Source organism: Achroia grisella, unplaced genomic scaffold, assembly GCF_030625045.1.
Source record: "Achroia grisella isolate CSIRO2021 unplaced genomic scaffold, CSIRO_AGI_Agris_v1 utg1086, whole genome shotgun sequence".
NCBI lineage: Eukaryota > Metazoa > Arthropoda > Insecta > Lepidoptera > Pyralidae > Achroia > Achroia grisella.
Window position 1 is genome coordinate 1,367,572 of NW_026712572.1, and position 12,112 is coordinate 1,379,683.

Genomic DNA, 12,112 nt, shown 5'->3' on the forward strand with positions numbered 1-12,112 from the left:
TGTGTGAATTGTCATGGGTTATTTTTGTTAATTACTAGCTACTCGCCCGGGTTTACCTACATGCATTATACATATAAACCTTCCTATGGAATCACTCTATCAAAGAAAACCGCTTCAAAATCCGTTGCGCAGTTTTAAAGATTTAACCATACATAGGGATGGACAGACAGCGACAGCGACTTTGTTTTATACTATGTAATGAAATAATGAACATAATAATAACAACTATTGACTGTAATTCGATTCCTTCAAGGCGAACATGTTGGTTGCATAGAAGTATAATGCGATGCTAAACTTTCATAACAATATACACGTTTCATAATAACCTGTTATCGAATTATATTTTTTTATTATTTTAACTTTATAACCAATCAACGTTGTTCTACGCATTGTTATTACTACTCATGTTACGGTAGCAACTCCTGATTGAATTAGTATCGCGTGTTTTATAAATTGCTAACTGATACCGCAAACGTTGTTTTACCATTTAAATTAAAATCGCTATTAAATATATATAATAGGGATTAGTGATGGAAGAAAGAGATAGAAGGGTGAAAATTTAGGGTTGTATGTATTATGCCACATTATAAAAAAAATGTCCAAAAAATTATTAATGTTAGGGGTGGAGAAACCTTATCACTTAGGGGTATGAAAAATAGATTGTAATCGATTCTCAGATTTATTTTTAATATGCATATAAAAATTCATAAATATCGGTCATGCCCTTTCAGAAGAGTATGGTAACTAATTCTATTGTAAATTGTGACACGAAAAATTTTAAGATTTTCTAAACCTTCTTTTTATAGTAACTTAACATGTGACACGAAAAATTTATGCATCAGATTTTTTTTGCGTACCTTCCAACTATTTATCGAGTGACCTGTATATGATATATACGGATCAAGAACTAGAAAATATTTACTTCCAAAATATTGTATAATATCTTGGAATTTTTAATTATAATATGTTACCAAAAAATATAAGATTATTAGATAATGTATCCAAAAAATCATTCAAAAAGAAATTATTAAACTTTTTTGTAAACAAATTAGCATATTTTGTGGCATAAGATACCTGGTTCTACAGTAATGTGTTTATGTAAATATATGTATGTGTGTATATATAGATTAGAAATAAGTATTAAGTTAAGCGCTTTTGCTGCAGACAAACTGCTGAGCAGTTTTGCGGCTTATTGTTTATATTTTTTGTTTTGTTTATATATATATACTATCAGAATTTTACCGAGTTAAACTTTGTACATCAGCCTTTGTTTGTGTAACTTAGTCTCACCTATTTCAGCCACTAAGCAGCTTGCTTTGTAATGTGATTCGTTTGAAAATGGAGGAAATTACAAGCTATAGATACACATTTTATATATAGTATAATGTGTGTTATTTTCTATATATTTGTATTATTATTCTACCTCTAATAACAATAGCGCCACCTACCTTTTGTTGTTTTACTCTACCTAAAGGTTGTCTGGAAAAAATTGCTTCTTTCGATGAGACCGCCTTTTGTACATCTATATCTCTTTACTGTATAATTCTTGTGTGAAATGCTTGGTGCAATAAAGAGTTTATAAATAAATAAAAATAGGCGATACTATTCACCATCAGATGGGTGAGAAGTTGTATTTGTATACGTTCAAAGTAACATTTATTCATGTAGGTCTATTACAGACTCTTATGATGCATCAAACCTACCGTCAGTTCGGAATGATTTCGAGATGAGAACTGACAAGAAACTCAGCTCGTATTCTTCATGTCATTCTGATTCATTTTTAAATTCAAATTTGATAGAATAAAGTGACAACCAGCATATGCTGGATCTAGTATGCAACTTACTGCAGTTCTAAACAGACCTTTTAGAAGATTGCACAGAGATTTCGCAGGTATACCTCTCGCACCAACTTCGACCGTGTCTAAATTAACCACATAGATATTTATAGTTACTTCATTTATTAGTTCGTAATATTTATTTGTTTTGTTTTTATTTTATTTATTTGACGACCTCGGTGGTCTAGCGGTTTAGCACACCGCCTTAATTCCGACGGCGCGGTCGCAGTGTATGACCGGACCCTTTTGCATACAAAACGTGGTACTATCAATTTTTTCTATAATAACTCATTAAACTCGATTAAATTTTGTCCACAATATCATTTGTATTAAACAAGTTTTGTTTTAGATTATACATAATGATTGTTTGTATCTAATATGAACTATACAAAGCAATATACGAATTTGAAAAAATGTGAAAGGCATTGGAATTTTAAGAACGGACAAAAAACTCAACTAGGTTTATACTTTACGACCGATGGTGTCGCACGGCACAAACATTTGTGATTTCTGGGTGTTTTCTATATATAATAAGTATGTATTTACGAAAAAAAAATTATATATATGTATTTATATCAGTTGTCTAGTACCCATAACACAAGCTTTAGCTATCTTAACTTAGGTCTATATGGCGCTGTGTGAATTGTCCTGAAATTATTATTATTATTTCATAATCTTTAGGTATGTTTGTTATATTTGGTACAGTTATAATTATTTAACAAAACATGTAATGTAAATGTAAGTTTATATAAGTGTGGTTAGCGTGTGTAACAAGTTTAGTATTTATTTGAAGTGTATTGAAACGTGATCCGCACTGATGTATGTTTCACTTACCAACCAGACCGTTCGTTTTTACACTGTTAATAATAAATATATTCGTTTGATGAATTTATGAGAATTATTATTACATAGCTACATCAAGCAAAGGAAGGTGTTACATGTGAATGTGGATGGGTATAAGGGCAGAGGAAGGCCGAAAAAGAGATGGATGGACCGTGTGAAAGATGATATGGTAAGAAAGGGAGTAAATAACGAGATGATTGCGAACAGGGATGAATGGAAGAGAAAAACATATTACGACGACCCCAAATAAATGGGATAAGGAAGAAGTAGATGATGAACAAGCAAATTTAATGTAAATTAGAGCAGTGTCGAATCGACATTTAAAAAGCATGATGAAATAAATAATAAATAAATAACCCTGGACAATTAACACAGCGCCATCTAGTCCCACGGTAAACAAAGCTTGTGTTATGGGTACTAGAAAACTGATATAAATACTTAGATATATATTTTTTATTAATACATACATAATATACATTGAAAACACCCAGACCGTTACAAACAATCATATTTATGAATACAAATGTCTGCACTGTGCGAGGAATCGAACCCGTGACGATCGGAAGTAAAGCGGTGTGCTAGACCGAGAAGACGTAACGGGTACCTAGTATAATAAAAGAGGTATTAATTGCAATTAGCGCATACCGGTGCACCATTCCACCATCAACCATCAAAAAACAACCTGACTACTAACCGACTGTATATTTATTACCAGTCTTATTTGTACTCTTTTGTGACTATTTACTTCTAACTAACCGACTGTATGTTACCAGTCTTATTTGTACTCTCTTGTGCAACTTTATCTACTGTTATGCAACTGATGTATGACGACCTTATAAGACCCTTGCTCCACATCTCATTAACTGAACCTTATTGATAAAACTATATTTATTAGAATGTTCAGGTTACGGCTGATTTGTCCTAGTTTTAAATGACTATTGAAGTAATTATCAGTATTATTTATATCATTACATAGTATAAAATAAAGTCGCTGTCGCTGTCTTTCCGTCCCTATGTATGCTTAAATCTTTTTTAAAACTACTCATCAGATTTTAACGCGGTGTTTTTTTTATTAAATAGAGTGGTTCCAGAGAAAGGTTATATTTAATACATGTACACCCGTGCGAAGCCGGGGCGAGTAGCAAGTTTATATATTAAATTCTTGTATCATAGTGTTAATTGGCAGACATTGTCATTAATATTTCCAGTAACCACAGGAAATTATATATTATATTTTTGGACAATATTTTGTAAGTCTAGATTTTCACCATTCTACCATCAAGCCCTAGTACCCCTAATTAGTACTATAAAAAAACGAGCCAACAGAACATCGGCGCTGCAGATTTATCTGTACCTTTATGCTGAGTTGGTTGCCTCTTCACCTTTACGGCACTTAAAGTCACCTCGAATTCTTTATATGTGTTTATAATTGATGAATAAAGAATTTAGCTATATGCGTCAGTTACCATTTTGCGACTATATGGCTAAACAGACCTTGATGGAAATTTTAAATATCAAATCAAATCAAATTTATTTGCAAGAAACATAAATTTACGTTGTTATTGTAGAATATAATGTCCCATTATGTTTGCCTCATTAGGCATGTAAAATTTAAAATTATTTAAAGATTAATCATTATGTAAAGATAAATTATACATAAGAACATAGGTTATCTCTATCTAAAGAAAAACACATCAAGTCGTAGAAAACAACTAGTCTTAACAACCTAATCACAGAATGTAATCATGAAGTGGAAAACAAGTTTGTTTTTAAATACTAAGAAGAAACAAAATAATTACCAATTTATAGTTTTATTTTTTACTCGATAATGTGTATACTTATAGAAATATCTCTAATAGTATAGTCTAAATTTGTTATATGATAATAAATATTAATTTCTTTTTCTCCCTGAACCAGGAGAAGAGGTCGTTCTGTCTAGGACAATACTGATAGAAGTCCCCTTTACGCTAATATTATGAAGGAGAAAAATATAATGTAATTTTTATGTAAAAATTTGAATGCCAAAACAATGGTCATGTGGACTATTTAATTAATACTGCCATTCTTTTAATATGTATACCATATTTCATGCAAATAAATACATATCATTTTATTTATATTTTTGTATGATTCGTTTCTAACGAATAACTCAACAATTACTGGACCATAATTACTCATAGTTGTTATCCAGTGAAATTTAATTTAAAATATAACCAGCTGTGGCATTTGTCATAAAGATTCCTGAAATTGTTGTAATGTAGAATAGACCCCCTACAGCCAAGAACATTAAGATAGTTTGAAAAAAAACTAAGAAGATGTGATATTCTCGACAGCAACTGTACGTGAGTGGCGACGCGGTGAGCGAGGCGGAGTACGAGGGTGCTGACGGGGTGGGGGAGGACGCGGAGGGGGTGTCCGCGGGACCTCTGGAGGCTCTGTGCTGCGTGTGTGCCGCGAGGCCGCTGTCACGGGCGCTGCTGCCCTGCCGGCACGCTTGTCTATGCGCCAGATGTTTCCGTGAGTTTGTTTTTACCTTTTTTCTTAATTCTAGAATTAGCAAGTTCATAATCCACCTGATAGACAATAGTGAATGACTGATGTGAGGGAGATATTCAGTGCAGATGGCCCATATGTATACGGTAGCTTATGAACGCCTGAAACACCAGGGGTATGGTGCTCGTTGCCGACCCTTAAGAAACCTTAATGTAACCTTCTTGGAAAACCCCACAATGTACCACAGGTACAACGGCCCAAATGTGAGGCTGATTACACAAAATGGAGTCCACCTTACATTACAACGTATATTGTAGTTTCTCGAGAAAACCTCGGCAAGTGGTATTTCACAATCTAAGTGTACGCGGGAGGAAACTCCTCTAGAACCGCACTGTTCGAGACCACTTAGATTCCAGCGTGTGGGACTAAATTCCCTGTCGATGGCGAGCGGTGCGATGGTAAAAGTTAGCCGTGGGCATCATGTCAAACAATGTGTCCGCGTCCTTCCTTGTACCAGACTTTCTGCCTTGAATCGACTAAAATAAGGGTTGTATTGTTATTTATAGTTTATTGACAATTCATACCCATTATGTATCCTATTGTTTTGATTCTTTCTTATCGCGTCCGATATGATTACTTATTCTCTTCACGGACTGACCGCGAGATGCATCAAGAGGAATTAGGGCGGCGCTACACTAGGCCACAAATGCTATAATTTGTAACCAAAAACGAATAGTGTAGGTTTTTAATTTATTGTTTTTTTTTGTGATACGGCCAAACGACGGAACAGTTGGCTACTGTAGAATCTAATTCCAATCCAATGATATTGGATCGCGATTATGTATGCCTTTTCGTACTCTTAAATTATATATTAATATACAAATTAATAAAAATTTTGCTAATGTATATAACATTTATAATTAATTCTTTCACTAACTACAAAATATAGATTTGACCATATTTCATGGTTGATGAAAAACTAACTTGCGCCATCAAGGGTCTAATCGTTTAGACGCCGCTATACTTCCGATGGTCGCGGGTTCGATTTCTTGCAGTAAAAATATTTTATTCAAGAGTATGATTGATTTTATGTAATGGTTTAGGTATTTTCTATGTATATTACATAATTATGGATGTACAAAGAATAACAACGTATAAATATACAAATGTATTTGTATATTTATACGTTGTTATTAAGTTGTCTAGTTCCCATAATGCAAGCTCTGCTCAGCTTGGGACTAGATGGCGCTGTGTGAATTGTCGAGGGATATTATATATATAAATATACCTACTATGCATAGCATTATCTCTTATCATTACACAGTTTTTTAGTAAAAACTGTGTTACAAGGTGCTAGTGCACGTGCATAATGTCAACAATTGTTTGTAAAGGAAATACAATTTACATTTGTAATTTTTATTAATTTTTGTTATTTAAATACTATTCTATTCTTATGTATAGCATTGTTATAGTATTTATCAGGGATGTTATAGATATACTATTTCGAATACAGATAGGTTTTGGATATAGGAATGATTATTATACCGGATACGGATGCGGATATGAATTTTTTTAGGATAATTTTGGTTACGGATAGTATTTTTTAAAGAATTTCAAAAGTAAAATACAAATAGCTAATAAAATGGTTACATAACGTGTCTCAATTAGGCCCCTATCCGATATTATTCGACGCTTTTTTCTCGGATTCGGTTACGGTTTTTTATATCGGTTATCGGATAGTTTCGCTTACGGTTATGGAGCTCCCTAACAAGCCTGGTATATATAGCGTTGTTTGTGTGGCAATACCTTAATTCGACGCGCACTCACTACATCACAGCCATTGTTATGCATCACACGATCAACGCATAAACGGATCCAATAACTAATTCTATTCGGACCCAATGCCACTAACATTGCCGCGACCTTTACTGTTGCCTAATACTGATACATCTTCATTATCCTCTTGTCACTATGATAGCAGTGTGCAATGATGGCTCATCCGTCATACTCGTGAACGGGTGCTGCTTGTGGAGACTAGTCTTTTCTGGTTACGGTCACTGATTAGAACATTTCTTTTATATAAATTTGAAATAGCTTATGCTGGTGGTCACTCTATACTGCCTAAATTTGAATTTATAAATGAATCTGTATTTTAAACGTATATAAACTTATTTGAAAAGAATGCGGGCTGAGTTTCTTGTCCGTTCTTCTTAGTTTAAATGCTCAAGAGTCTGTAATAGACCTACATGAGTCAAGATATTTTAATTTGATTGATTTCGTAGATTTTATTAATAAGCATTGAATGTATGAAAAAATTATATGAAACTAGCTGGGCCCCTGGTTTTACCTACATGAAATTTATAGCTTTGTGTTATTAAGTTTATTTAATTAGATTTCTTCACATGGTAATTCCGCACTAAAAGGGTAACAACCCGGGAATTGTAGCCCCTGCAGTAGATGCTGGGGCAAAGGGATTCGCCCCGAGTCCCTAACCTTCTCCCCCCTAGCTCCCTAGGGGCTAGTTCGAATGAGCTATGACACTCATATTATATTTGACAACCTTCGTGGTATTGCAGTTTAATACCGACTTACTTCCGATGGTCGCGAGTTCCATTCCTCTCACGGCACAAACATTTGTATTAATGAGTATGATTGTTTGTATCGTTATATTGTATTATTATGTATAATATGTATTTACGAAAAAACTGTATCTATGTATTTGTATAAGTTATCTAGTACCCATAACACAAGCTTTAGCTAGCTTAACTTGGGTCTAGGTGACACTGTGTGAATAGTCCTGAGTTTATTATTATTATTCTATTTGTGATTACAGCTAAACTGGACAAGTGTCCGATATGTCGGAGCGTGATCACGAGTTACTTCTGCATCCGGAACGATGATGAACCAATAGGAGAGCTGAAGCAGCAGACGTTCTTCAACCGGCGGCTGCTCAATCTGTTCCACTACCACTAGCGCTAGATCTAGTGAGTATCACTTATTATTTCTACTGCCAACAAAGGACGGTAATATTATGGATGATAATAGTATAGTGCAGCTAACAGTTTACGCTGGCCCCCGCCTGACACCCCTAAACTATATTATTTTATAAATATACATACGTTATTTTATTAAAACTGAAGTTTATATATATTATTCAGAGAACTATTAAACTGTTTCCCAAATTGCCAGACAGTTTTGTTGGTTCTATGTTTTTTGCGGGGGGTTGGAACCATACTAAGTGTTTGGCAATGAGCAGCGCAAGTTATAATACTGTTACGAGTAATATGTGATAAAATAACCAACAAAAATATCTATATAAAAAATGTCATATATAATATATATTATATATTTGTAATATCTTTTTTCTCTTTTTTTCAGGATGAAACATCGATACATAGTTCACTCAGCACTTCGAAATATTTCAAGTCAGTCATATAAAAAAATAACTAGTGTATGTGTAATAGTACTGCGAGACAGAATATATGTGATTTAAAACGTAGCATGTGTTAGCTGGCACGTTCAGAATATGAAATATTCACGGACATTATAGAACATTCTAGAAGTATAATTGAATATATAGTTCAGTCTACGATGGCTCGATTAAATTAAATAAAAGAAGAAATTGGGGAACGGTCTGTACGATTCCCCCGAAAACCTAGTTCGAAATGTTATAATTAATTATATCTTTGTGTTTTATCTCTTTCTTTCTGAATAAAGATATAATTCAAAAGGAAGAGACAAAATATATATAAAATATATACCGAACGTTATAGCTTGATGCGGTTTAATAAAATGAACTTTGTTAAATTAAAGTGTCTAGGTGGCGCCATTGTGTTAAGCGCCAAGTATAAAATATTTGTTAGGCGTCGACTTATATTATAATATGGGAATTATTGTAAAATGATTCTGATTTATAATTATTAATAGAATCTAAAGCATATATAAAAGCAGATGTTTGTGTTCGTGTTACAAGACAAGGTTATTTAGGCTGCTGATATACAGTCGGTTTTTCATCAGGTTGCCCGAATGTTACTAATGTTCCTAAGCGAGCAGGACGTAGCAACCAAATGCGTGAATCGATGTCTATCGCAACGTTCATTGTATTAGGGTAACCTGATAACTCACCGTATACTGTATATTAGCAGTCTTACTTGAACCAGTAAATCATTGTTTACAGGACTTTAGATTCTATTAATAAACAAATAGGATAGATATTTAATTAAAACAATTTGAGTGGGTGCAGAATTTTGAACTGTGATAAAGTATGCTTTGTGAATTTGCTTGTACATAATAGATTTATTTAAATTAAGCGTTACTTAAGAAGTGAACGTAAGGCCGCGGTCACACTGTGACTTTAGTAATATACTGAACAACGGTGTGGCCACGGGCTAAGACTAATTTGATGTGGCTCTTTATGATGTGTAGGTTACAATGAATAGTCAGTATTTCTATTAGCGCGTATTTATTCTATGTCATACGATTGTAGACTATATATTGTGTAACCAAAATAGTGTTTAATAACTACGTCATATCCGTTATAATGGGTGATGCGTCAACGAGGATGATTCTAATTTTTTTTTATACAACAACATACAATCTATATTATTGTATTAGCAATGAAAAACCAACTTAATAATTAGAATATAAAATAAACATAACTATATATGAGTTAAATCGATAGACTGTCAGTAGTCTATCGATTTATGTGACGATAACAACTGTTTATTGAAACACTTTAATAATTGTGTAATATGTGTATAGAGTTAAAAAAAGTAGTCAAAACTGATATATAAAGAACAGAGATATAAACAGAGAGAACAGAGAAATAAAAATAATACAATATTTATAAAAAGAATGGTAGGCTAGCTGCCAGCAACACCTTACCTCCGATGTTAGATTCGATTCTCACACGATACAAAGATTTGTATTGTATATGATTGTCATGGTTCCTTCTGTTAACTAGCAGACCCGGCCAGGTATTGCTGTGGCTAAGGTTCTTGAATAAAATAAAATTGCGACTATAAATTGAGATGTAAGCTATCCTATCTTACAAGTTGCACACAGTATGCAAAAAAAATTGCAATCGGTTCAGTAGTTTCGCGGATAAACAACGTGACACATAATTTTTATATATAAAGATGTGTCTATTTATGAAAAAAAATTTAAGTGCTTCAATCACTTATTTGGTATCGACAAACTCTGTTTAATTTGGGACTAGATTGAGGCTTGAGGCTCTGTATGAATTGACCTCAGAAAATATTAAATACTATTTTGCTTACTTTATATACAAATTGTAACTTGGCATATTTAGTAAACAAACTTAGTGTATCTTTTTATAGAAATTACTCTATTAAACAAGAAGACAGAGTAATACTGCTTGTACAATATCCAACGTTGCTGTTTGAATCTATCTACATCTATTTTCGCTTGCATATTCTAAACCACGTAACGAATTTTGATATGGGTATCACATTTGTTTTAGAGACGTTTTATATGTAAAATATACTAAGAGGCAGAGGAATGGTCAACTGTAAACATTAAAAAAAATAGTATTATTTTTATTAAAAAGTGTAATTGTGATATAAGGATATTTCGAAATTGTTCACTAAGTAATGATGATTTACTAAATATACCAAGTGTAATAAAACAGATTGTATGTTACATTAATAGTTATTATTAGTAATGTTCTAGAGGTTTGTCCAGCAATTTAGCAATAATGAATCGTATTAGAGTTAAATTAGAATCCATTCCAAGAATTCCGATGCATATGTAATAATGTCCTTTTAGTTTCATACTGTACAATACTGGGAAATGCACTCACACACACACACACTGTCAAATCACGCCAAAATAAATTTTTCTTCGATATAAATTGAAAATGCTTGTATTAACCTTTACTAACCGGTTAGTAGCAGTTTTGACATATTCATTACTCTTTGTTTTTTTTTTTATTAATTTTATGCATTCATAATGCTATTGAATTATAAGCTTTATTTTAAACAATACAAGTTATATTTTATTCGCAATTTGCTTCTGATGCGTCTGAATGAAATGTTGTGAAATATATATATAACTCTGTCTAACTATATAAAGATAAACTGGACGACATTACTATGTCAGTGTTATTCAGATTTGGATTGTTTGTTGTGACATGTTTATTTGAGAGTTTTTTTATAAGAGTGCGTTTCTATTGATCGATGACTGTATTTTTTTTAAATTTACTATTGTGGCATCAAGCAAGTCATAATAGGAATAGCTTATATACTACTGAAATTAGTTGAATTTTTTAAATTGAGGTATAATTGCAAACCATTTGAATATTATCCTCATTCATACACAAAAGACACATTCACTTTCGACAAAAAATATATTCAGAATTTTCGATATAATAAACCATATAGTTTCCAGATACAAAATTGCACTCAAACAATCATTGCATATGCGCCCTATCTGACATTACGAGAGCACTATTCACACCGCAAAGTTGGCCCAACGGCCCAATTTGTAATCTTACAATATGATTATATATTTTTGAGTTCATTACCAACATTTTCTCAGAGTGAAATAAAGCGGATCAGTTAGAGTCAGAGTCAGACAAAATCAGGAACACTGCACAATACAATAGCGGAAAATTGATCCAAAATACTCAGACAGAAATGCAGACAAAATGAGACGCAAAATATAGCAATTTTAAAGCAACGGTTTTGGTGGATTTTTGGTATATGTTTTTCTCTTTTGTAACCGATAATACCAAATGAGGACAACATGCAGGCCACCTTTTACATACATTTTCTTATTATTTATTGTATGTAATGTAGCTAATACTATTATAAATAAGTTACTCTATATGTTGGCGTCTGGTTCCTGTCTGTATGGATTCACCTTTTATTGTTATATAGAATAAAACTTATATTTTTTTTTTATTTATTTTATATACATCA

General features: G+C 32.7%; 1 protein-coding gene across 1 annotated transcript in view; it reads left to right on the plus strand.

The window, feature by feature from the left end:
* LOC131843406 (cell growth regulator with RING finger domain protein 1-like) overlaps positions 1 to 8,612 on the plus strand; it is a 49,654-nt gene extending 41,042 nt beyond the window's left edge. The window contains exons 6-8 of the mRNA XM_059192041.1: positions 5,012 to 5,195; positions 8,005 to 8,155; positions 8,550 to 8,612. Coding sequence (XP_059048024.1) covers positions 5,012 to 5,195; positions 8,005 to 8,144 — 324 coding nt within the window. The 3' untranslated portion in view covers positions 8,145 to 8,155; positions 8,550 to 8,612. The remainder of the gene's footprint in view (positions 1 to 5,011; positions 5,196 to 8,004; positions 8,156 to 8,549) is intronic.
* Positions 8,613 to 12,112: the final 3,500 nt, after the last annotated feature.